Source organism: Balaenoptera physalus (genome assembly GCF_965194825.1).
Source record: "Balaenoptera physalus genome assembly, chromosome: 16".
Taxonomy (NCBI): Eukaryota; Metazoa; Chordata; class Mammalia; order Artiodactyla; family Balaenopteridae; genus Balaenoptera; species Balaenoptera physalus.
The window spans coordinates 77,965,565-77,991,186 of NC_138898.1; the positions used below are offsets into that span (position 1 = coordinate 77,965,565).

The 25,622-nt window shown below is 39.3% G+C and overlaps 1 protein-coding gene and 1 pseudogene across 9 annotated transcripts in view; both read left to right on the top strand.

Annotated features, from left to right (window-relative positions):
- Window positions 1-25,622, top strand: part of CRCP (CGRP receptor component) — a 98,845-nt gene that overhangs the window by 28,649 nt on the left and 44,574 nt on the right. The window contains exons 3-5 of one of the 8 annotated variants that reach the window (XM_082432464.1): window positions 3,333-3,431; window positions 10,739-10,774; window positions 12,075-12,169. The exons of 4 other annotated variants lie outside the window; for them this stretch is intronic. In XM_082432464.1, coding sequence (XP_082288590.1) covers window positions 3,333-3,431; window positions 10,739-10,774; window positions 12,075-12,169 — 230 coding nt within the window. Of the gene's footprint in view, window positions 1-3,332; window positions 3,432-10,738; window positions 10,775-12,074; window positions 12,170-25,622 lie in introns of those variants that run through there. 3 more of the 8 variants (XM_082432467.1, XM_082432466.1, XM_082432471.1) reach the window with 3 other exon arrangements.
- LOC309646257 (DAZ-associated protein 2 pseudogene) lies at window positions 12,178-25,280 on the top strand (annotated as a pseudogene). Its single transcript has one exon. The product of its transcript is annotated as a DAZ-associated protein 2 pseudogene (transcript).

Consider the following 25,622-nt stretch of genomic DNA (forward strand, 5'->3'; position numbering starts at 1 on the left):
TTGCTCCGTGGCATGTGGGCTCTTCCTAGACCAGGGTTCGAACCTGTGTTCCCTGCATTGGCAGGCAGATTCTCAACCACTGTGCCACCAGGGAAGCCCGATTTCATTCTTTTTTATGGCTGAATAATATTCCTTTGTATATATATGCCACATTTTCTTTATCCATTCATCTGTAAATGGACACTTTAGTTTATTTCCTTACCTTGGCTATTGTAAATAATGCTGCAGTGAACGTGGGGGTGCATATATCCTTTCAAATTACTGTTTTTGTTTTCTTTGGATAGTTACCCAGAAGTGGAATGGCTGAATCATGTGGTAGTTCTATTTTTAATTTTTTGATGATCCTTCATACTGTTTTCCATAGTGGCTGCACCAGTTAACATTCCCAGCTATAGTACACAATGGTTTCCTTTTCTCCACATCCTCCTCAATATTTATTTCTTGGCTTTTTAATAATAGCCATTCTAACAGGTGTGAGGTGGTAATCTCATTGTTTTTGTTTTTTTTTTTAATGATGGAGCTAGGTTTTTATTTTTAATTAATTAATTTTATTTTATTTATTTTTGGCTGTGTTGGGTCTTCGTTTCTGTGCGAGGTTTTTCTCCAGTTGCGGCGAGCGGGGGCCACTCTTCATCGCGGTGCGCGGGCCTCTCACTATCGCGGCCTCTCTAGTTGCGGAGCACAGGCTCCAGACGCGCAGGCTCAGTAGTTGTGGCTCACGGGCCTAGTTGCTCCGCGGCATGTGGGATCTTCCCAGACCAGGGCTCGAACCCGTGTCCCCTGCATTGGCAGGCAGATTCTCAACCACTGCGCCACCAGGGAAACCCCTCATTGTGGTTTTGATTTGCATTTCCGTGATGATTAGTGATGTTGAGCATCTTTTCATGTACCTATTGGCCATCTGTATGTATTCTTTGGAAAAATGCCCAGTTTTAAATTGGATTGTTTGTTTGTTTTGCTCTGGAGTTGTATGAATTTATATATTTTGGATATTAACCCCTTATCAGCTACATGATTTGCAGATATTTTCTCCCATTCAGTAGGTTGCATTTTGTTGATGATTTTCTTTGCTGCACAGCAGCTTTTTAGTTTGATGTAGTCCCACTTGTTTATTTTTGCCTTTGTTGCCTTAGCTTTTGGTGTTAAATCCAAAAAGTCATTGCCAAGACCATTGTCAAGGAGCTTACTGCCTATGTTTTTTTCTAGGAGTTTTATGGTTTCAGGTCTTACATCATCAAGTCTTTAATCCATTTTGAGTTAATTTTTGTGTATGGTGTATATAGTGGTCTAGTTTCATTCTTTTGCATGTGGCTGTCCAGTTTTCCCAACACCATTTATTGAGGAGACTGTCCTTTCCCATTGTGTATTCTTGGCTCCTTTATCATAAATTAATTGACCATATATGTATGGATTTATATCTGGGCTCTCTATTCTGTTCCGTTGATCTCTGCATCTGTTTTAGGCCAATACCATACTGTTTTGATTACTATAGCTTTGTAATGTAGTTTGAAACCAGGGAGTGTGATGCCTCCAACTTTGTTCTTCTTTCTCAAGATTGCTCTGACTATTCTGGGTCTTTTGTGATTCCATACAAATTTTAGGATTGTTCTATTTCTGTGAAATATGCAGTTGGAATTTTAATAAGAATTGCATTGAATCTGTAGTTTGCTTTGGGTAGTATGGACATTTTATCAATATTTATTCTTCCAATGCGTGAACATTTATTTGTGTCTTCTTCAGTTTCTTTCATCAGTGTCTTATAGTTCCCACTGTACAGGTCTTTTGCCTCCTTGGTTAAATTTATTCCTGATCTTACCTTTTTTGTTGCAATTATAATAAATAGGATTGTTTTCTTAATTTCTCTTTTAATAGTTTGTTATTAGTGTATAGAAACATAACAGATTCCTGTATGTTGATTTTGTATCCTGCAACTTTACTGAATTCATTTATTCTAACAGTTTTTTAGTGGAGTCTTCAGGGGTTTCTCTAAGTAATACCATGTCATCTGCAAATAGTGACAGTTTTACTTTTTCCTTTCCCATTTGGATGGCTAAATTTTATTCCTTTTCTTGCCTAATTGCCCTGGCTAGGACTTCCAATACTATGTTGAATAAAAGAGGCAACAGTGGGTACCATTGTCTTATTCCTGATCTTAGAGAAGCTTTTACCTTTTCACTGTGGAGTATGATGTTAGCTCTGGGCTTATCATGTATGGCCTTTATTATGTTGAGGTATGTTTCCTCTGTACCCACTTTGTTTAGAGTTTTGATCATAGATGTTGAATTTTGTCAAATGCTTTTTCTGCATCTATTGAGATGATCATATTATAGGAAAATTTACTTTCAAATACTCAGAATATTATTTTTGAGATCCGAGGACATAAGTTATATGGTGTGTATTGGTAGGAAACACTTGAAATAGTTTATGTAAACAAATGAATTTGCACAATTTGACTTAGATAAAAGAACATTTTTATTTTATTTTTTAAAAATTTATTTTAATTAATTAATTAATTAATTTGGGCTGCGTTGGGTCTTTGTTGCTGTGCGCGGGCTTTCTTTAGTTGTGGCGAGTGAGAGCTACTCTTCATTGCGGTGCGCTGGCTTCTCATCATGGTGGCTTCTCTTGTTGCGGAGCACGGACTCTAGGCACACGGGCTTCAGTAGCTGTGGCACGTGGGCTCAGTAGTTGTGGCTTGTGGGCTTTAGAGCACAGGCTCAGTAGTTGTGGCACACAGGCTTAGTTGCTCCGTGGCATGTGGGATCTTCCCAGACCAGGGCTCGAACCTGTGTCCCCTGCATTGGCAGGCGGATTCTTTTTTTTTTTTTTTTTTTAATTTTATTTATTTATTTATGGCTGTGTTGGGTCTTCGTTTCTGTGCGAGGGCTTTCTCCAGTTGCGGCAAGCGGGGGCCACTCTTCATCACGGTGCGTGGGCCTCTCACTGTCGCATCCTCTCGTTGCGGAGCACAGGCTCCAGATGCGCAGGCTCAGTAATTGTGGCTCATGGGCCTAGTTGCTCCGCGGCATGTGGGATCTTCCCAGACCAGGGCTTGAACCCGTGTCCCCTGCATTGGCAGGCAGATTCTCAACCACTGCGCCACCAAGAAAGCCCATGGCAGGCAGATTCTTAACCACTGGGCCACCCGGGAAGCCCAAGAGCATTTTTAAAAAGTCACATGCTTCTCGGACTTCTTTGCTCTAATGCAAGAGTTTGGGGGAGGGTTTATGAGAAGAAAAGAGATATTCTCTTTATCCTTTAAAATCATTGACCTTGGAATAGATACCTTTCTCAAATTTATTTATGGAAATCTTTTGTATATCTCTTCCTAGGTGTTCCAGTTACTAACTGATATGAAAGAGCAGCGTAAAGAAAGTGGAAAGAATAAACACAGTTCTGGGCAACAGAACTTGAATACTATCACGTATGAAGTAAGCCTAGGTTTTTGGAAGGTCTACCCAAACTACCATTGAAGGGGGTTGGTTTATCTTGCTGATGACTGGCCACCAAATCATGACTACCTATTATCTGATTTGAGTAGGTTTACTGTAACCCAGTTTTTATCCTGTTTATAGAAGTGGAAAGAGTTTGGCCAATTGCGAGTGTTAACCAATTGCAAAGTCAGACGAGGGAATAATTAAAAGTCTGCCGTCACTTCTAATACCAGTTGCAAGTCGGGGAGCCCTACGACCACCCTCAGGTTCAGTAATTCACTGGAAGTACTCACGGAACTTGCTAAAAGCTATTATATTCACCAGTACAGGTTATTACAAGGAAAAGATACAGATTAAATTTGGCCAAGGGAAGAAGCAAATGGGGCAGGTGCCAGGAGAAAAACCAGATGCAGAGCTTCCATTGTTCTCTAATGTGGAGTCAGAGCACATTTCTCTTGAAATCAGTGTGTGTTAATACACACAGAATATTGCCAACCAAGGAAGCTTGGCCAAACTTTGGTGTCCACGGTTTTTATTGGGGCTCCATTACCTAGGCATGATTGAATGATTGATTGCCTGTGTGGTTCATGTCAGCCTCCAGGTCTACTGACACTGCATGACCCAAAGCCCCTACTCTAAGTCACATTGTTAATACCATCCAGTAGGACATAAGACCCCAAGACAAAGATACTCCTATTAGATATAATGTTCCAGGAGTATGGAGATTACCTCCCAGAAGCTGAGGGCAAAGTCCAGACTCTCTGTTTTAGCAAAGCCAAATTCTTTATTACAGAGAAAGTGATACTTTTTATGGTAGAAAACTTAGAAAGTACAAAAAAGCATAAAGAAGAAATCAAAAGTAATTCATAATCTTAATATCTAGTTGATAGTTTGTTGCATTCTCTCCCAGTCTTATGCTTAAGCTGTTGTATTTGTTATATGATGTTTGATTTTTGTATCTGTCATTTTGTTTTTTCTTGTTATTTGCTTTCAATTTTGATTTTGTCTTTAAAGAGATTTGGATTTAACTCTTTTTAATTTATCTTTTCAAAGACTTTTTTTTTTTTTTTTTTTTGGGTACCACGCAGTATTACTTTATTTATTTATTTATTTATTTATTTATTTATTTTTTTCCACACACACACACACACACACACACACACACACACACACTGTATTTTATTTTTACAAGAGATAAATAGACTGACACCAAGCATTGTACATGGATGACCACAACAAAAGCAACAATGATTGCAATTACCAAACATGAAACACACTCATACTATGTCATAATATTGCCATTCAGTCCAGTAATCCTCCACTGTAACAGCTCCTTTACTTTGCAGTGAAAATTGATTTGTATATTCCCTGCCTCTGAGTCCTTGTGGGATTTTTTTTTTTTTTTTTTAAATTCAGACAGAAAGTCACAAAAATTATACTCATCCTCATCAGTTCACTCAGTCCCATGTAATTAATTGTTGTTTTTTTTTTATCTTGATCTTTTGTTAGCACTTTTATGAGTTCATCAGTTTTTCATCAGAGTTCTGAAAATGCTTATTCATTCAGTTCAGCAGTACAGTCAGTTACCAGAAACCTGTACTTGTCAGAGTCTTTTCCATGAATTTCTTGAAGATGAAACCCTTTTATAGGAACATATTTGCAAAATCATCAGAGTACACCCAGAACTGTCTGTAAATGACAAAAGACTTAAAAATGACCACGGTAAAAGATTTGATGAAAGTTCATAATAATGCAGTTGACAAGAAAATTAGTTATTTCTGAGATATACATTTTAAAGTAATAACTAGGATTATGACTTATAACATTATACCAGAACATATAAGATTTTTAGAAATTTCATGTAATGTCTGAAACATTTATATTAACATATTTCCATACATATTTCCATACAAATACAAATATAAGATTTTTAGAAATTTCATGTAATGTCTGAAACATTTATATTAACATATTTCCATACAAATAACCCAATGAAAGTTTAGTATTAGTTGTTTTGTTTGTTTTTTTATACTGCAGGTTCTTATTAGGCATCAATTTTATACACATCAGCGTATACATGTCAATCCCAATCACCCAATTCAGCACACCACCATCCCCACCTCACTGCAGTTTTCCCCCCTTGGTGTCCATATGTCCATTCTCTACATCTGTGTCTCAACTTCTGCCCTGCAAACTGGCTCATCTGTACCATTTTTCTAGGTTCCACATACATGCATTAATATACGATATTTGTTTTTCTCTTTCTGACTTACTTCACTCTGTATGACAGTCTCTAGATCCATCCACGTCTCAACAAATGACTCAATTTCGTTCCTTTTTATGGCTGAGTAATATTCCATTGTATATATGTACCACAATTTCTTTATCCATTCGTCTGTTGATGGGCATTTAGGTTGCTTCCATGACCTGGCTATTGTAAATAGTGCTGCAATGAACATTCGGGTGCATGTGTCTTTTTGAATTACGGTTTTCTCTGGGTATATGCCCAGTAGTGGGATTGCTGGGTCATATGGTAATTCTATTTTTAGTTTTTTAAGGAACCTCCATATTGTTCTCCATAGTGGCTGTATCAATTTACATTCCCACCAACAGTGCAAGAGTGTTCCCTTTTCTCCACACCCTCTCCAGCATTTGTTGTTTGTAGATTTTCTGATGATGCCCATTCTAACAGGAGTGAGGTGATACCTCATTGTAGTTTTGATTTGCATTTCTCTAATAATTAGTGATGTTGAGCATCTTTTCATGTGCTTCGTGGCCGTCTGTATGTCTTCTTTGGAGAAATGTCTATTTAGGTCTTCTGCCCATTTTTGGATTGGGGTGTTTGTTTCTTTGATATTGAGCTGAATGAGCTGTTTATATATTTTGGAGATTAATCCTTTGTCCGTTGATTCGTTTGCAAATATCTTCTCCCATTCTGAGGGTTGTCTTTTCGTCTTGTTTATGGTTTCCTTTGCTGTGCAAAAGCTTTGAAGTTTCATTAGGTCCCACTTGTTTATTTTTGTTTTTATTTCCATTACTCTAGGAGGTGGATCAAAAAAGATCTTGCTGTGATTTATGTCAAAGAGTGTTCTTCCTATGTTTTCCTCTAAGAGTTTTATAGTGTCCAGTCTTATATTTAGGTCTCTAATCCATTTTGAGTTTATTTTTGTGTATGGTGTTAGGGAGTATTCTAATTTCATTCTTTTACATGTAGCTGTCCAGTTTTCCCAGCACCACTTATTGAAGAGACTGTCTTTTCTCCATTGTATATCTTTGCCTCCTTTGTCATAGATTAGTTGACCATAGGTGCGTGGGTTAATCTCTGGGCTTTCTATCTTGTTCCATTGATCTATGTTTCTGTTTTTGTGCCAGTACCATATTGTCTTGATTACTGTAGCTTTGTAGTATAGTCTGAAGTCAGGGAGTCTGATTCCTCCAGCTCCATTTTTTTGCCTCAAGACTGCTTTGGCTATTCGGGGTCTTTTGTGTCTCCATACAAATTTTAAGATGATTTGTTCTAGCTCCGTAAAAAATGCCATTGGTAATTTGATAGGGATTGCATTGAATCTGTAGATTGCTTTGGGTAGTATACTCATTTTCACAATGTTGATTCTTCCAATCCAAGAACATGGTATATCTCTCCATCTGTTGGTATCATCTTTAATTTCTTTCATCAGTGTCTTATAGTTTTCTGCATACAGGTCTTTCGTCTCCCTAGGTAGGTTTATTCCTAGGTATTTTATTCTTTTTGTTGCAATGGTAAATGGGAGTGTTTCCATAATTTCTCTTTCAGATTTTTCATCATTAGTGTATAGGAATGCAAGAGATTTCTGTGCATTAATTTTGTATCCTGCAACTTTACCATATTCATTAATTAGCTCTAGCAGTTTTCTGGTGGCAGTTTTAGGATTCTCTATGTATAGTATCATGTCATCCGCAAACAGTGACAGTTTTACTTCCTCTTTTCCAATTTGTATTCCTTTTATTTCTTTTTCTTCTCTGATTGCCGTGGCTAGGACTTCCAGAACTATGTTGAATAGTAGTGGTGAGAGTGGACATCCTTGTCTCGTTCCTGATCTTAGAGAAAATGCTTTCAGTTTTTCACCATTGAGAATGATGTTTGCTGTGGGTTTGTCATATATGGCCTTTATTATGTTGAGGTAGTTTCCCTCTATGCCCACTTTCTGGAGAGTTTTTATCAGGAATGGGTGTTGAATTTTGTCAAAAGCTTTTTCTGCATCTATTGAGATGATCATATGGTTTTTATTCTTCAGTTTGTTAATATGGTGTATCACATTGATTGATTTGCGTATATTGAAGAATCCTTGCATCCCTGGGATAAATCCCACTTGGTCGTGGTGTATGATCCTTTTAATGTGTTGTTGGATTCTGTTTGCTAGTATTTTGTTGAGGATTTTTGCATCTATATTCATCAGTGATATTGGTCTGTAATTTTCTTTTTTTGTAGTGTCTTTGTCTGGTTTTGGTATCAGGGTGATGGTGGCTTCATAGAATGAGTTTGGGAGTGTTCCTTCCTCTGCAATTTTTTGGAAGAGTTTGAGAAGGATGGGTGTTAGCTCTTCTCTAAATGTTTGATAGAATTCACCTGTGAAGCCATCTGGTCCTGGACTTTTGTTTGTTGGAAGATTTTTAATCACAGTTTCAATTTCATTACTTGTGATTGGTCTGTTCATATTTTCTGTTTCCTCCTGATTCAGTCTTGGAAGGTTATACCTTTCTAAGAATTTGTCCATTTCTTCCAGGTTGTCCATTTTATTGGCATAAAGTTGCTTATAGTAGTCTCTTAGGATGTTCTGTATTTCTGCGGTGTCTGTTGTAACTTCTCCTTTTTCATTTCTAATTTTATTGATTTGAGTCCTCTCCCTCTTTTTCTTGATGAGTCTGGCTAATGGCTTATCAATTTTGTTTATCTTCTCAAAGAACCAACTTTTAGTTTTATTGATCTTTGCTATTGTTTTCTTTGTTTCTATTTCATTTATTTCTGCTCTGATCTTTATGATTTCTTTCCTTCTGCTAACTTTGGGTTTTGTTTGTTCTTCTTTCTCTAGTTTCTTTAGGTGTAAGGTTAGATTGTTTACTTGAGATTTTTCTTGTTTCTTTAGGTAGGCTTGTATAGCTATAAACTTCCCTCTTAGAACCGCTTTTGCTGCATCCCATAGGTTTTGGGTCGTCGTGTTTTCATTGTCATTTGTCTCTAGGTATTTTTTGATTTCCTCTTTGATTTCTTCAGTGATCTCTTGGTTATTTAGTAACGTATTGTTTAGCCTCCATGTGTTTGTCTTTTTTACGTTTTTTTCCCTGTAATTCATTTCTAATCTCATAGCGTTGTGGTCAGAAAAGATGCTTGGTATGATTTCAATTTTCTTAAATTTACTGAGGCTTGATTTGTGACCCAAGATGTGATCTATCCTGGAGAATGTTCCGTGCGCACTTGAGAAGAACGTGTAATCTGCTGTTTTTGGATGGAATGTCCTATATATATCAATTAAATCTATCTGGTCTATTGTGTCATTTAAAGCTTCTGTTTCCTTATTTATTTTCATTTTGGATGATCTGTCCATTGGTGTAAGTGAAGTGTTAAAGTCCCCCACTATTATTGTGTTACTGTCGATTTCCTCTTTTATAGCCGTTAGCAGTTGCCTTATGTATTGAGGTGCTCCTATGTTGGGTGCATATATATTTATAATTGTTATATCTTCTTCTTGGATTGATCCCTGGATCATTATGTAGTGTCCTTCCTTGTCTCTTGTAACATTCTTTATTTTAAAGTCTATTTTATCTGATATGAGTATAGCTACTCCAGCTTTCTTTTGATTTCCATTTGCATGGAATATCTTTTTCCATCCCCTCACTTTCAGTCTGTATGTGTCCCTAGGTCTAAAGTGGGTCTCTTGTAGACAGCATATATATGGGTCTTGTTTTTGTATCCATTCAGCCAGTCTATGTCTTTTGGTTGGGGCATTTAATCCATTCACGTTTAAGGTAATTATCGATATGTATGTTCCTATGACCATTTTCTTAATTGTTTTGGGTTTGTTTTTGTAGGTCCTTTTCTTCTCTTGTGTTTCCCACTTAGAGAAGTTCCTTTAGCATTTGTTGTAGAGCTGGTTTGGTGGTGCTGAATTCTCTTAGCTTTTGCTTGTCTGCAAAGCTTTTGATTTCTCCATCAAATCTAAATGAGATCCTTGCCGGGTATAGTAATCTTGGTTGTAGGTTCTTCCCTTTCATCACTTTAAGTATATCATGCCATTCCCTTCTGGCTTGCAGAGTTTCTGCTGAGAAATCAGCTGTTAACCTTATGGGAGTTCCCTTGTATGTTATTTGTCGTTTTTCCCTTGCTGCTTTCAATAATTTTTCTTTGTCTTTAATTTTTGCCACTTTGATTACTATGTGTCTCGGCGTGTTTCTCCTTGGGTTTATTCTGTATGGGACTCTCTGCGCTTCCTGGACTTGGGTGGCTATTTCCTTTCCCATGTTAGGGAAGTTTTCGACTATAATCTCTTCAAATATTTTCTCTGGTCCTTTCTCTCTCTCTTCTCCTTCTGGGACCCCTATAATGCGAATGTTGTTGCGTTTAATGTTGTCCCAGAGGTCTCTTAGGCTGTCTTCATTTCTTTTCATTTTTTTTTCTTTAGTCTGTTCCGCAGCAGTGAATTCCACCATTCTGTCTTCCAGGTCACTTATCCGTTCTTCTGCCTCAGTTATTCTGCTATTGATTCCTTCTAGTGTAGTTTTCATTTCAGTTATTGTATTGGTCATCTCTGTTTGTTTGTTCTTTAATTCTTCTAGGTCTTTGTTAATCATTTCTTGCATCTTCTCAATCTTTGCCTCCATTCTTATTCCGAGGTCCTGGATCATCTTCACTATCATTATTCTGAATTCGTTCTCTGGAAGGTTGCCTATCTCCACTTCATTTAGTTGTTTTTCTGGGGTTTTTTCTTGTTCCTTCATCTGGTACATAGCCCTCTGCCTTTTCATCTTCTCTATCTTTCTGTAACTGTGGTTTTTGGTCCACAGGCTGCAGGATTGTAGTTTTTCTTGCTTCTGTTGTCTGCCCTCTGGTGGTTGAGGCTATCTAAGAGGCTTGATGGGAGGCTCTGGTGGTGGGTAGATCTGCTCAAAGACATTTTTAAACTTGCATTAAGGTATCATAATCTCTTTTAAGGAAAATAAGGAATTTAACACTTTAGTCACCATTCCTTCCCATCTGATTTTTTTCATTTAATTGTTTGTTTAGAACCCTACAGTTCATTTATTCATTCGTGTTCTTTCACATTATATAGTTCATCTCTTCCAAAGAAGAAAAAAAAAGATTGTTGGTAATTAGTTTTATACACATTTCAAACTATCAAGCACCCTTAACTACACAGTTAATTAGTTTATGCTCACTATCACTCTATTAATTCTTTTTTTAAAAAATTTAATTAATTAATTAATTAATTTTTGGCTGCATCAAGTCTTTGTTGCTGTGCGTGGGCTTTCTCAGTTGCAGCGAGCGGGGACTACTCTTCGTTGTGGTGCACGGGCCTCTCATTGCAGTGGCTTCTCTTGTTGTGGAGCACGGGCTCTAGGCACGTAGGCTCAGTAGTTGTGGCGCACGGGCTCTAGAGTGCAGGCTCAGTAGTTGTGGCCCACGGGCTTATTTGCTCCTTGGCATGTGGGATCTTCCCTGACCAGGGATGGAACCCATGTCCCCTGCATTGGCAGGCAGATTCTTAACTACTGCGCCACCAGGGAAGTCCCCACTCTGTTAATTCTTAAGTTCTTGCTTTTAATTTTTGGTGCCTTAAGGAAAGTTACTTTGGTAATAAATGTGCCCTTCTCATTGCGTGATACAGAGTACATGGTATCAGTGTCTTATTACTGATGCTGTTAACCTTGATCACTTGGTTAAGGTGGTGTCTGCCTGGTTTCTCCACTGTAAAGTTACTGTTTTTCCATTTCCATATTCTGTTAATTAGCAAAGAGTCACCTAGTCCAGCCTACATACAAGGGGAAGGGGAATAGGCTTCATCTCTTAAGGGAGGGATATTAAAGAATTTGAGGACACACATTAAAACTACCACAGTAATTAATAAATATTTTGGGGAAGCTGCTTTGAGACTATGCAAATATCCTACTTCTTACGCTTTTGCCCATTAATTTTAGTATTCATTGGTGGATCCTTCCTGCAGTAATTATTCCTATGGTGCGATTGCCTAATGGTGATTTATTTCCCTCATTCTTTCTATGTTTAATTGTTAGAATTCTTCGTAAGAAAGAGTTGTTCCTTCTAATCCATTTATTGGGTAATTTATATCTATATGGACTTATAGCTATTTATTTTATTCTTTGGGTTCCCTGTCCATAAAAAATTGATACATGATAACACAGTTGTCAGACTGAGTTTTTTCCTTAAGATCAGAAAAGCTTTATTCTAAAATTTCAGTAATCTTTTTGTTCTAGCTACTGGTTTTATTTTTGAGGAATTCCTATTACGTGAAGATTGACTCTCCTGAAGGCATTTGTTTTACAAAAGATTTTTGAAGCAAAATTTTAGAATACTAAATTATAGCCATTGCTTTCTCTTTTTGTCATTCGGGGTTGTTTGTCTTATGCTTGCCTTTCCCTTTTTTGTAGACATTAAAATACATATCAAAAACACCATGCAGGCACCAGAGTCCTGAGATTGTGAGAGAATTTCTCACAGCAGTGAAAAGCCACAAGTTAACCAAGTAAGTAAAAATAATCTTAAGTGGGAAAAGACTGACACATAATGAAAATGATAGCTTATAAAAGTCATCCTCAGCAACTGTGTATTTATATTAGGTTGGGTTTTGAATTGTAATCAATACACAGGGCGTAGGGTCATGGTATTTTATAAATTTATTTATTGATTTATTGATTGATTGATTGCTGCTTTGGGTCTTCGGTGCTGTGCGCGGGCTTCTCATTGTGGTGGCTTCTCTTGTTGTGGAGCACGGGCTCTAGGCTCATTGGTTCTAGAGCACAGGCTCGGTAGTTGTGGTGCACAGGCTTAGCTGCTCTGCGGCATGTGGGATCTTCCTGGACCAGGAATTGAACCTGTGTCCCCTGCATTGGCAGGCGGATTCTCACTGCGCCACCAGGGAAGTCCCAGGGTCACGGTACTGTAGATGAGACAACTGAGACTTAAGACACTGGGCTCCTTCTAGAGCCAGAAACAGAATGTAGTGGGCTTTTTAATCTCAAAAATCTTTCCCAAAAATCTTCCCATAACCCCTTCCCAGCATTCAGACTAAAATTGGTTGAAAAACGGGATTCACAAATTGAAGTGCTTTTTATAAAGTTGATGAATTAAGTCATTTGACATTTGTGTTTGTTTGGGGCAAAAATGGCTTGATAATATTCTCTCTGCTCTTCTAGTGCCCATTTACTTTCTTGGTGACTTTCTAGAATAAGTTAAGTTTGTAGGAATTAAAAACATTAAGAATTAGATCAAAAGTTTCCATGAGAAGAAAACTAGCCCTAGTCTTTTAGAATTGATACTAGAGCTGATAAATCCAAAAAGCTTTTGTCATTCATTCAGAATAATCAATAATTTTCTTTTGGAGGAAACATTTGGTGTTAGTTCAGGCACACAGTTGATACACTGTCAGTAAACTAAGTGCCCTTCTCCCCTTGCCTCTCTTCTGTAAATGAACTCTGAAGACAAACATCTTTCAAATGTGTGCATGTGTGTGCATGTGTGTATGTTTACAGTTTGTTTTATTTTTGTGAGAAAATACACATAACATAAAATTTACCATCTTAACCATTTTTAAAAAAAATTTATTTATATTTTTGGTTGCGTTGGGTCTTTGTTGCGGTGCGCGGGCTTCTCATTGCAGTGGCTTCTCTTGTTGCGGAGCACAGGCTCTAGGCTCACGGACTTCAGTAGTTGTGGCACATGGGCTCAGTAGTTGCGGCTTGCAGGCTCTACAGTGCAGGCTTAGTAGTTGTGGTGCATGGGCTTAGTTGTTCTGTGGCATGTGGGATCTTCCTGGACCAGGGCTCGAACCTGTGTCTCCTACATTGGCAGGCGGATTCATAACCACTGCGCCACCAGGGAAGCCCTACCATCTTAACCCCTTTTAAGTCTACAGTTCATCTGTATTAAGTATAGTGTTCACATTGTGTGTAACCAATACCCAGAATTGTTTTTCTTTAATTTATTTGGTTGTGCTGGGTCTTTGTTGCAGCAGGCGGGCTCCTTAGTTGCAGCTCGCGGACTCCTTAGTTGCGGCTTACTGGCTCCTTAGTTGTGGCTCCCAGGCTCCTTAGTTGCAGCGTGCAAACTCTTAGTTGCAGCACGCATGTGGGATCTATTTCCGTGACCAGGGATCGAACCTGGGCCCCCTGCATTGGGAGAGTGGAGTCTTCACCACTGCGCCACCAGGGAAGTCCCCAGAACTTTTTAAATCTTACAAAACAATCTGTATACCAATTAAACAACTCCCCATTTCCTGCTCTCCCCAGCCCCTGACACCACCACTCTGTTTTCTGTTTCTATGGATTTGACTATTCTATATACCTCATGTAATTAGAATCATATAGTATTTGTCTTAAAAAAAAGTCTGAATATTATTTAATATTGTCATCTTTTTATTTTAACCATTTTTAAGTGTGTAATTCAGTGGCATTAGATATATTTAATTGTTGTACATCTCTGCCATCCATCCACAGGACAATTTTTCATCGTGCAAAACTAAAACTCTATACCCATTAAACAATGTCTCCCCATATTCCACATCCTCTAGCCCTGGTAACCACCAATTTGCTTTATGTCTCATGAATTTGGCTACTTTAAGTACCTCATATGAGAATCATACAGTATTTTTTCTTTTGTGACTGGCTTATTTCATTTATTATGTCTTCAGGGTTCATTCATATTATAGTATGTGTCAGATTTTCCTTCGTTTTGAAGTCTGCCTAGTATTACATTTTATGTATATATGACATTTTGTTTATTCATTTATCAACTGATGTATAACCTGGGTTGTTTCCACCTTTCGGCTGTTGCACATAATGATGCTGCTATGAACATGAATGTACAAATATCTCTTTGAGACCCAGCATTCAGTTCTTTTGAGTATACACCCAGAAGCCACATTTGCTGGATCTTATGATAATTCTATTTTTAATTTTTTGAGGAACTGCCACACTGTTTTCCATAGTGTCTGCTCCATTTTACATTCCCACAAACAGTGCACAGGGTTCTAATTTCTCCACATCCTCGTCAACACTTCTTATTTTATCTTCTCCCTTTTGTTACAGTTGTCATATTTATTACATCTATATATGTTGAAAACAGTGTTTAGCAGTGTTTTATTACTTAACGTTCTATACTTCTACATATTTTAAAGAACATAAGAGGACAAAAACAGTCTTTTATATTTACCCGGAATTTTGCTATTTCTTTTGCTCTTCATTCATTCCTGTTCCATGTTTACTTTTTATCATTCAGCCTGAAGAACTTGCTCTAGCGTTCTTTTAGAACAGGCCTGCTGGCTACAGTTTTCTTTCAGATGAGAATGTTATTATTTTCTTTCATTCCTGAAGGATAGTTTCACAGGTTGAATGATCTTTTCTTTCAGCACGTTAAAGATGTTAGTTCAGTGTCTTCTGATTGCCATGGTTTCTGATGAGAAATCTGTGGTCATGCCAATATGTAATATATTGTTTTCCTCTGACTGTTTTCAATACTTTTCTTTATGCTTGGTCTTTGACGATTTGATTATGATTTTTTTTTTTTTTTTTTTAGTTTATCTTCGCTGAGCTTCTTGATTATGTAAATTTTTGTGTCTTACCCAATTTGTGAAGTTTTGGGTCATTGTTTCTTTAAATATTTTTTTCTGCCCCAGTGTCTTCCTCCTTTCTTTTCAGAACTCCAAAGACACAACTGTTAGAACTCTGATAATTGTTCTACAGTCCCCAAACCTCTGTTTTTGTTGTTGTTGTTGTTGTTTAAAGACAAGGAAACTTTCTAATTGAAGTATGGTTGATTTACAATGTTGTGTTAGTTTCAGGTATACAACATAGCGATTCAGTTATACATATGTATATATATATATTCTTTCTCAGAATTCTTTTCCATTATAGGTTATTGACGGGATATTGAATGTAGTTCCCTATGCTATATAGTGGGTCCTTGTTGTTTATCTATTTTATATATACTAGTGTGTCTGTTAATCCTAAATCCCTAATTTATCCCTCCACACCTTTCCCCTCCTTTCCCCTTTGGTAACCGTAAGTTTGTCTTCAATGTCTGTGAGTCTTTTTCTGTTCTGTAAAAAAGTTCATTTGTATCTTTTTTTCTTTTTTTAGATTCCACATATAAGTTATATCGTGATATTTGTCTTTCTCTGTCTGACTTACTTCACTTAGTATGATAATCTATTGGTCCATCCATGTTGCTGCAAATGGTATTATTTCATTCTTCTTTATGGCTGAGTAATATTCCATTGTTACACACACACACACACACACCCCCCACATCTTCTTTAACCATTCATCTCTTGATGGACACTTAGTCCCTTCTGGGACTCCCAAACTGTGTATGTTGGTCCACTTCTTGGTGTTCCACAGACCCATTAGGCTTTGTCCACTTTTCTTTAGTCTTCTTTTTTTCTGTTCAAGTTCATTGATTCTTTGTTCTGCCTGTTCATATCTGCCTTCAAATCCCTTTAGTGTTTTTCATTTCAGTCATTGTACTTTCCAGCTCTGGAATTTCTTTTTGTTCTGTTTGTGTCTCATTGATATTTCCATTTTGTTTATACATTGTTTTCTGTACTTTCTCCACATCTTCCTTTAATTCTAGGAGCATCTTTTTTTTTTTTATTTAAAAAAAATCAATTAGTTAATTTTTGGCTGCGTTGGGTCTGTTGCTGTGCGCGGCTTTCTTTAGTTGTGGTGAGCAGGGGCTACTCTTTGTTGCGGTGCGCGGGCTTCTAATTGCAGTGGCTTCTCTTGTTGTGGAGCACGGGCTCTAGGCACACAGGCTTCAGTAATTGTGGCTTGCGGGCTCTAGAGCACAGGCTCAGTAGTTGTGGTGCACTGGCTTAGTTGCTCCGTGGCATGAGGGATCTTCCCAGACCAGGGCTCGAACCTGTGTCCCCTGCCTTGGCAGGAGGATTCTTAACCACTGTGCCACCAGGGAAGCCCCTAATTCTTGGAGCATCTTTAAGACAGTTGTTTTAAAGCCTTTGTCTAGTAGACCGGCCATCAGGTTTTTTTCAGGGACGTTTTCTATTGATTTATTTTTTTCCTTTGAATGGGCCATACTTAACTGTTTCTTTGTTTACCTTGTGATTTCTTGTTGAAAACTGGACATTTGATCTAATAATGTTGTAACTCTGGAAATCAGATTTTCTTCCTTCCCCTAGGCTTGCTGATTTTTGTTTATTGTTTGCTATTTTTGTCTTGTAGGCTGTCTCTGTGCTACGGATCAGCTTGAGGTGTAAACTCAAGGTCTTCTCAGGTCTTTTCTGAGTGTTCCTCTTTCCCTAGGCATGCACAGTCACTCTGATTTTTCCCGTATATGCAGTTGTTTTTGAATGTCCCAGCCTTTAGTGTCTGAACTTTAGGGAGAAAAAAATAAAAAGAAGGGTTGGGGGATAAAAGGACACCAGCCCTTTAAATTCTAAAAGTCACTTTAGCTGGAGGGGGAGGTGCAACAACAATGGCTGCTGCCCCTTTGCTTGCATCTCTGTGATCAGAAGCTATAGTCAGTGATTAGAGCACAGATCCTTGATATTTGGAGGACAGGGTACATTTTCCCCTCTCTAGCTTCCACAAGCTGTGTACAAGCTGCTCCAGGAACGTGGGCACAGCTGCCTGCCCCTGGAGTTGGGGGATGGGTGCTGCTACTGTGCTAAGATCTAAAATTGACCAAAATTAACTGCTATTTACCTTCCAAAACTTCCCCTGGAAGTTGCAAGCCTTCAGTAGACTTCAGAGTTTCAAAATAGTTAGTATCAGACAGATTCTACCAGTACAATTGTTTTCTAGGTGGGGAGACAGATTTCTGGTACTTCCTACTCTGGCACCTTTGCAGAATTTTTTTTTTTTTTTTTAAGAGACTTCATGTTTTTAGATCAGTTTTAGGTTTACAGCAACATAAGGGGAAGGTACAGAGGTTTCCCATATGTTCCATCCCCCTCACATCCATAGCATCCCTCATTATCAGCATCCCCCATCAGAGTGGTAAATTTGTTATAATCAGTTAACCTACATTGACACGTCATTAACACCAAAAGTTCATAGTTTATATTAAGGTTTACTTGTGGTGGTGAACAGTTCTTTGGATTTGGACAAATCTATAATGACGTGTATCCACTGTTACGGTATCATACAGATTATTTTCTCTGACCTAGAAATCTTCTGTGCTCCACCTGTTTATTTCTTCCTTCCCACTCACAACCCCTGGCAGTCACTGATCTTTTTACTGTCTATCTAGTTTTGCCATTTTCAGAAAGTCATGTAATTGGAACCATACAATATGTAGTCTTTTCAGGATGCATTTAAAGTTCCTCCATGCCTTTTCATGGTTTCATAGCTCATTTCTTTTTAGGAGTGAATAATATTCCATTGTCTGAATGTACCACAGTTTAGTAATGCATTACCTACTGAAGGACGTCTTGGTTGCTTCCAAGTTTTGGCATTTATCAAGAAAAGCTACTATAAACATTTGTGTGCAGGTTTTTTGTCAACATAAGTTTTCAGCTCCTTTGGGTAAATACCAAGGAGCACAGTTGCTGGATCATATGGTAAGAGTATATTTAGTTTTGTAAGAAACCTGGACTGTCTTCCAAAATGGCTGTACCATTTTGCATCTCCACCATCAGTGAATGAGCGTTCCTTTTGCTTCACATTCTCATCAGCATTTGGTGTTGTCAATGTTCTGGATTTTGGCCATTCTAATAGGTATAGAGTGGTATCTCATTGTTGTAATTTGCACTTCCCTGATGACATATGATGTGGAGCATCTTTCATAAGCTTATTTGCCAGCTGTGTATCTTCTTTGGTGAGGTGTCCATTCAGGTCTTTTTTTTTTAGTGGGTGAAAAAACATGATACCTTGTTTTTATTTGTACTTCTGTACAGATGAATGAAGTTGAGCATCTCTTCCAGTGTTTAAAAGCTTTTTCTGTGAACTAGCTATTAACATCCTTCATCCACTTCTTTTTTTCTTTTTTTTTAAGTTATACAATTTTTATTTATTTATTTATTTATTTGTGGCTGTGTTGGGTCTTCATTTTTTGTGCGAGGGCTTTCTCTAGTTTCGACAAGTGGGGGCCACTCTTCATCGTGATGCGCGGGCCTCTCATTATCGCGGCCTCTCTTGTTGCGGAGCACAGGCTCCAGACGCGCAGGCTCAGTAGTTGTGGCTCATGGGCCTAGTTGCTCCGCGGTATGTGGGATCTTCCCAGACCAGGGCTCGAACCCTTGTCCCCTGCATTGGCAGGCAGATTCTCGACCACTGCGCCACCAGGGAAGCCCCTTTTTTCTTTTTTTTTAAAAATAAATTTATTTATTTATTTTTGGCTGCATTGGGTCTTTGTTGCTGTGCGCGGGCTTTCTCTGGTTGCGGCGAGCGGGGGCTACTCTTCGTTGTGGTGCTTGGGCTTCACACTGGGGTGGCTTCCCTTGTTGCAGAGCATGGGTTCTAGGCGCACGGGCCTCATTAGTTGTGGCACACGGGCTCAGTAGTTGTGGCTTGCGGTCTCTAGAGCACAGGCTAAGTAGTTGTGGCGCATGGGCTTAGTTGCTCCGCGGCATGTGGGGTCTTCCTGGACCAGGGCTCAAACCCATGTCCCCTGCGTTGGCAGGCGGATTCTTAACCACTGTGCCACCAGGGAAGTCCCTTTCATCCACTTATTTCTTGTTTGTTTGTTTGTTTCTTTTTTTTTTCTTCCTAGGGGAAGGAAGAAAATCTGATTTACAATATGGTGTTAGTTTCAGGTGTACAGCCTAGTGATTGAGTATTTTTTGCAGATTATACTCCATTATAGGTTATTACAAGATTATGGGTATAATTCCCTGTGCTATGTAGTAAATCCTTGATGCTTATCTATTTTATGTATAGTAATTTGTATCTGTTAATCCCATACCCATAATTTGTCCCCTCTCCTTCCCCCTCCCTTTTGGTAACCACAAGTTTGTTTTATATATCTGTGAGTCTGTTTTGCATATGTATTCATTTGTATTATTTTTTTATTTTTAAATTTTTTTTAATTAAAAATTTTTTTTGGCCATGCCGTGCAGCATGCGGGATCTTAGTTCCCCAGCCAGGGATCGAACCCATGCCCCCTGCAGTGGAAGCATGGAGTCTTAACCACTGGACCTCCAGGGAAGTCCCTGTATTATTTTTTTAGGTTCTGCATATAAGTGATATTGTATAGTATTTGTCTTTCTCTGTCTGACTTATTTCACTACACATAATATTCTCTAGGTCCATCCACATTGCTGCAAATAGCAGTGTTTCATTCATTTTTTTTAGCTAATACTCCATTGTGTATGTGTGTGTGTGTGTATATACACACACATGTACACACACACCACATTTTAATCCGGTCATCTGTTGATGGGGCACTTGGGTTGCTTCCATGTCTTGGCTATTGTAAGTAGTTCTTTTGCCCATTTTAAAAATTGGGTTGTTTGTTTTTTTATTGCTGAGTTTTAAGAATTCTTTCTGTGTTTTGGATAACTGTCCTTTATCACGTGTCTTTTGGAAATATTTTCTCTCAGTCTGTGGTTTATCTTGTTTTCTTGACTTGGTGTTTCATAGAGCGAATATTTTTAATTTTAATGAAGTCCAATTTATCAATTATTTCTTTTGTGGATTGTGTCTTTGGTGTTGTATCTAAAAAGTCATCACCATATGCAAGGTCATCTAGGTTTTCTCCTGTGTTATCTCCTGAGAGTTTTATAGTTTTGCATTTTACATTTAGGTCTAGTTGTCTAGATGGTTGTTGTCTAGGTTGTGGGGAGGCAGATTCCTGGTTCTTCCTACTCTGCCATCTTCCCTGAATCCTCTCTGTTCATTTTTTTCCCTCTTTGTTGTTCAAATGGGGTAATTTCTACTGAACTGTCTATACGTTTGCAGACTCTTTTCTTCTGTCAACTCTATTTTGTTATTAAGCCCACATAGTGAATTTTAAAATTTCATATATTTTTCAGTTCTAAAATTTTCATTTGTTTATTACTTATAATTTCTGTCTCTTTCCTGAGAACTTTTATTATTCCATTCATTTCAAGAATGTTTAAAAAAAAAAGAATGTTTGTTTATATCTCATGTTGTAATAATAGCTACTTTAAAGTTTTTGTGTGATAATTCCAACATCTGGGTCATCATAGATTTGGTATCTGTTGATTAACTTTTCCCTTGAGAATGAGTGATATTTCCCTCATTGAGATAATTTTGGATTGTATCCTGGACATTTTGAATATTATATTGTTTAGAACTCTGGATCCTGTGAAACGTCTCTGGTTAATGTTGCTTTTTTTGTTTCTTTTAGCAGGTGGTCAGTCCAGTTACGTTCACAACTCAAGTCTGTCTTGGCTTACATGGCAAGGATTTCAATATCAGTTTAGGTTTTAAACTGTTCTGCTGCTTTGGGCCTTTTTTGCATATGAGACTGGAGTTATGTTTTAACTTGTTCACTTCTCAGTGTGTTTGCTGTGCTGGGTCTCTGCTCTTTGTTGTTTGGGGCTGTTCTACACATGAATAGCTTGGGCTAAACCTAAGATTTGTGCTGATTGGTACTCAAATTTAGGGAAATCCTCTCTCTTGCTCTTCTCTCTGGGATTGCCCCCAGACTCTCAGGCCCACATGTGCCCCCTTTTTTAGGCCTCTGGCCACAAGTAGTAGATTTCTCTCATCATTTTAGCTGCCTATGTTTGCATTTGTTACTGGCGCCACCCTTGGGGCAAAGAAGGTAGGAAAAAAGAGGAGAGGGGAAAAAAAGATATTCCTTGGCACTCTGGACCACAGTGGCTCCCTTCCTGGATATACCCACTGCCAGGGCTCTCTGAGGATCTGCCCTCGAGTTGTGGGCTTTACCTAGATCTCCAGATCTCTGGGGCCCCTTTTCCCAATCTTCTGGCCAGAAAGATGGAATTTCTCCTGGAGTTTCAGCTGCATGTGAAACTACTGCTGTAGGGCAGTCCTGCTAAGGCAGTCCTGAGGATCAGGGCTTATGAGAGAAAGGAGGAAGAGAAAGAAACTCACATCCATCCCCCACACCAACTAGTTCTTTTTTCTTTTTTTAAAAAATATTTATTTTATTTATTTATCTTTGACTGCATCGGATCTTAGTTGCAGCACACAGAATCTTCTTTGCAGCATGCAGGCACTTTGTTGCGGCATGTGGGCTTTTCTCTAGTTGTGGCGTGTGGGCTTCAGAGTGCAAGGGTTCTTCGCTGCGGCACACGGGCTCTCTAGTTGAGGCGTGCAGGCTCAGTAGTTGAGGTGCGCGAGCTTAGTTGCCCCGCGGCATGTGGAATCTTAGTTCCCCAACCAGGGATTGAACCCACATCCCCTGCATTGGAAGGCGGATTCTTAACCACTGGACCACCAGGGAAGTCCCACCAACTAGTTCTAGCTTTCTTCAAGTTTTTTTTCCCTTCCCAGTCCACCTACTTTTGTTTTCAGAGTCCAGGTTTTTGCTTTTGTGTTCTGTCCTGCGTTTGTTGTTGTCGTAAACAGCAGAAAGAGGCTTTAGTGGGTTTACTCCATCTTGTCTACAACAGAAGTCCTAATGGTCGATTTTTAAGACCTCTTCTCAGCTGTTTGCCTGCTGTTTTGCTTCCCAATCCCTACATCTTTTCTGCTATAAATATGCACCTGGCTACTATTCAGTTGCCTTGCAAGCTGATTCATGATTGGCCATAATCTATATATATTTAAAGTAGACTGTAATACTCAGAGGAGGATTTATTTCAGTTCTCTTTTTCCATTTGTGATCCGAAATTTGAGGATTTGTAAAGTCCTTTTTGACCCTTTAGTGTCTACTTTTTATTAAATGGTTGATTCCTGGGGCAGATGAACATGCCAGGGTTCTTATTGACACACAGGTTATCTATGACTGTAGGAAGCAAAAGCTGCAGGCAGTGTTGTTCTGAAAACAACCAGTAGAGGGGGCCGGTAGGCTTCGTTCACTGTCGCTGGGCCCGGCTCCTCCGGGAGGTAGCCAACTATTGCAGCCCACTGGAATTCATTTGGCCTCAGTGCCTGGTGACTCAGGGAGCTGCTTGCCATATGCTATCAAGACCTGGACCATCTTGTGCTAGCCAGTACAGTCTAAGACAGGAATCACATTTACAGCAGAAACTGCTGAAGTGCTCTTTAATTCTTATTTCTGAATATCCCAGTAGAGTTTTTTTCTATCATTCTCTCAGGAAGAGGAGATTCAAGATAATAGCCCTTAAGTGGTCTGGTTCTAGTAGTACAAACTGGAGCTGCATTAATTTGCTTGAAAGCCTCCATTGCTAGAGTTCTTGAGGGTTTGGTAGGAACCATGTTTTATTTGACTTTATAGCTTTATTCAGCAAAATGGTAGTTTTGAGACTCAGCTTAAAATCACTTTGACACTAAGTCCTATGTCATTTTTTCCTGTAGCATGTTAATTCCCCAAGGCACTTGGTTCTCTAATCATTTAAATTTTTTGCTTGAGGTACTTTTTTCTTAAGAAGTGCAGCCTGGCTTGCAGCCCCAGGTCTCATCCTGAGATCTTCTTAGGATGTACAGCCGTGTCTGCCAGGAGTAGAAGGACTTGCCTTCGAGACCCAGGTCTGTAAATAACCCATGTGCAGCAACGAAGACCCAACGCAGCCCAAAATAAGTAAATTTATTATTTAAAAAAAAAAGAGTGGTCAGCATGGAGCTCCCTGCGCCCTTTAATGAGAACAGTTTTGGTGATCAGTTGGGGTGGGAGCTAAAGTGCAGTGAATTAAGTGAAGGAGAGAAAGTAGAGATGATAAAAATAAGCCTGATTATGAAGTCGGGGGGCATGTTTGTAACCCCCGCCCCCAAAACTGGCACCTGCAGTACGTGTGGTTCTGGGACTTGACTTCAGCAGGGCTCAGCTCCTGGGGGTGCAGAGCAGAGAACTTGACTGGTTGGTTTGACTCCAGGTTGGGGTTTTTCAGGGAGTAGCTGTGAATGATTTTGTCGGTAGAAGACTTATCCTTTTTGCAACTGTAGGAACATTTCCAGCATTTCAGAGCCTGGCAGGATAATGACTGTTCAATAAACTGAGTTCTGTTGCTTTGATTGATTTGTAGCTGAGATGTTCATTTATTCAGCTATGTCTTTTCCTACTCTTTATTCTTTATTCATGCTGTTGGATGATGATGGTTAAAATAAATAATTGTGTTTTGAGTGAGGATTCATATTTTCCAACTCAGCTTGTCCTTCAAGGCTACTTGCTTATTCCTAGTCTTATTCCTAGTCTCCTCCTTACTCGATTCTCTGCAGCTTTTAGTCCTGTTAACCCTCTTCACGTCCAGACCTCTCAGATGGTGACCTCACTTTTGCTTCACTGAGAAAACTATCCAAAATGAACTCATTTCCCTTCACATCTCCTTAAGTTTGCTTTTTCTTTCCCCATTGCTGTGATCTCAGTGAAACATGAGCCTTTTCACAGAAACTTTGAACTTTTGTTTTTTTGAGGGTCTTTCCCTTTCTCTCCTGTAATTTCAGCCTCTCCACCTGCTTGTGTTCTTAGCCGACAAACATGCTTCAGTTTCCCTTCAGAACCTGCTCTCCTCAGGCCATAATTGCTTTTTTTACTTCTATCCTGTCAAGAGGTCATTTCTGTCCATGACACTGAGCTGAACCAGACCCACAGCCTCCATGAACGGCAGGGGTCAGTATCCACCACAGCCAGCCTACCCTGCGCAGCCTCCTGGGAATCCGGTGTGCCCTCAGACCTTGCATCTTCCTCAGGTTCCACCCTGTACTGGTGCTTCACCTGCCTGCTCAGAGGTCTGCCATCCGAGCTTTGTGCACCCAGGGGCTGCCACAGTCCCCACCGTGTCAGCTGCTTTTCCTGGCACCTCACGGTATCTTCCCATGGCCCAGTCTGTGGCCGTTGGCCTTTTAGGTTGCAGAGTCCCCATGGCTTAGTATCTGGTTGGTCCCATCTCCAGCTGGTCCAACAGCGCCGGTGGGAGGAGGGTGTGATGAAGGTGCCAGATTCGGAGCTGAGGCTACTGCTGGCACGATTCCTCCTACACCACCGGGTACCCTCCCAGCACTGCGCAGCTTGCCGTCATGCAGGGAGCCCATGTCCTTGTAACTCAGTGGAAGAGAAACTTCTCCGTGGGTGGCTCAGATGGTGACTACACCATCGGTGAGGAACCAAGGCCACCTCTGTGCCAGGAAAGACATCACATAGCTTCTCACAATATAACTGCTTTAGTCAACATTAACCTGAAGTTGCGGTTTAGACACATGTTGTTGTGGTGTCTTTCTGGTGTCCAAACTTTCAGTCACTTTTCAAACTTAGTAAGAAACCATACATATAGTAGTAGCATTACTGCCCTGAAGCATTTTGATGGGGGGGATGGTATCCATTCATAAAATGAATGTGAGTGAAGCAGCCCTAGGGACCTTCCTTTAGTTTCTCTGGAGTAATACTGTACCATACTGGTCTTTGCTTTTAGTAATAAAACATGAAATTAGGTTTGGAGAAGACTTTGATCTTCTGATTAAAATTTCCAGATTATTCTGATTGGTCTTTAATCTCCTGTAAGTCTTTGATTTTTATTACTTGTTATAAATGAAACACATTGGTTGTCTGCCTTTTCCTTTCCACCCTTTGCCCTAATCCCACCCTTTACCCTAGTCTTCCATTCCCTCCCACCAGTCTCCATTGAATCAGTGGTGCAGGACAGAAAGCAGTCAGACCCATTTCCTTCTCTCCTTGCACTTCTCCCACTTGTCATCTTTTAACTAGTCTTTTACAAGGATCCTCTGAGACCCCCTCTGTGCCCTAAGCACAGACCCCTTTATTTCCACTTTGGATCTCCTTAGGCAGAAGTGGAGAGTGCCTTTGGACCCTCCTTAAAGATCATCTCTTTATACATGAACCAAACCCAAATTTGCTTTGGTGCCAGAAAAACTGAACTTTTCCTGATATCAAAGCATATCAATACAAACTGTACT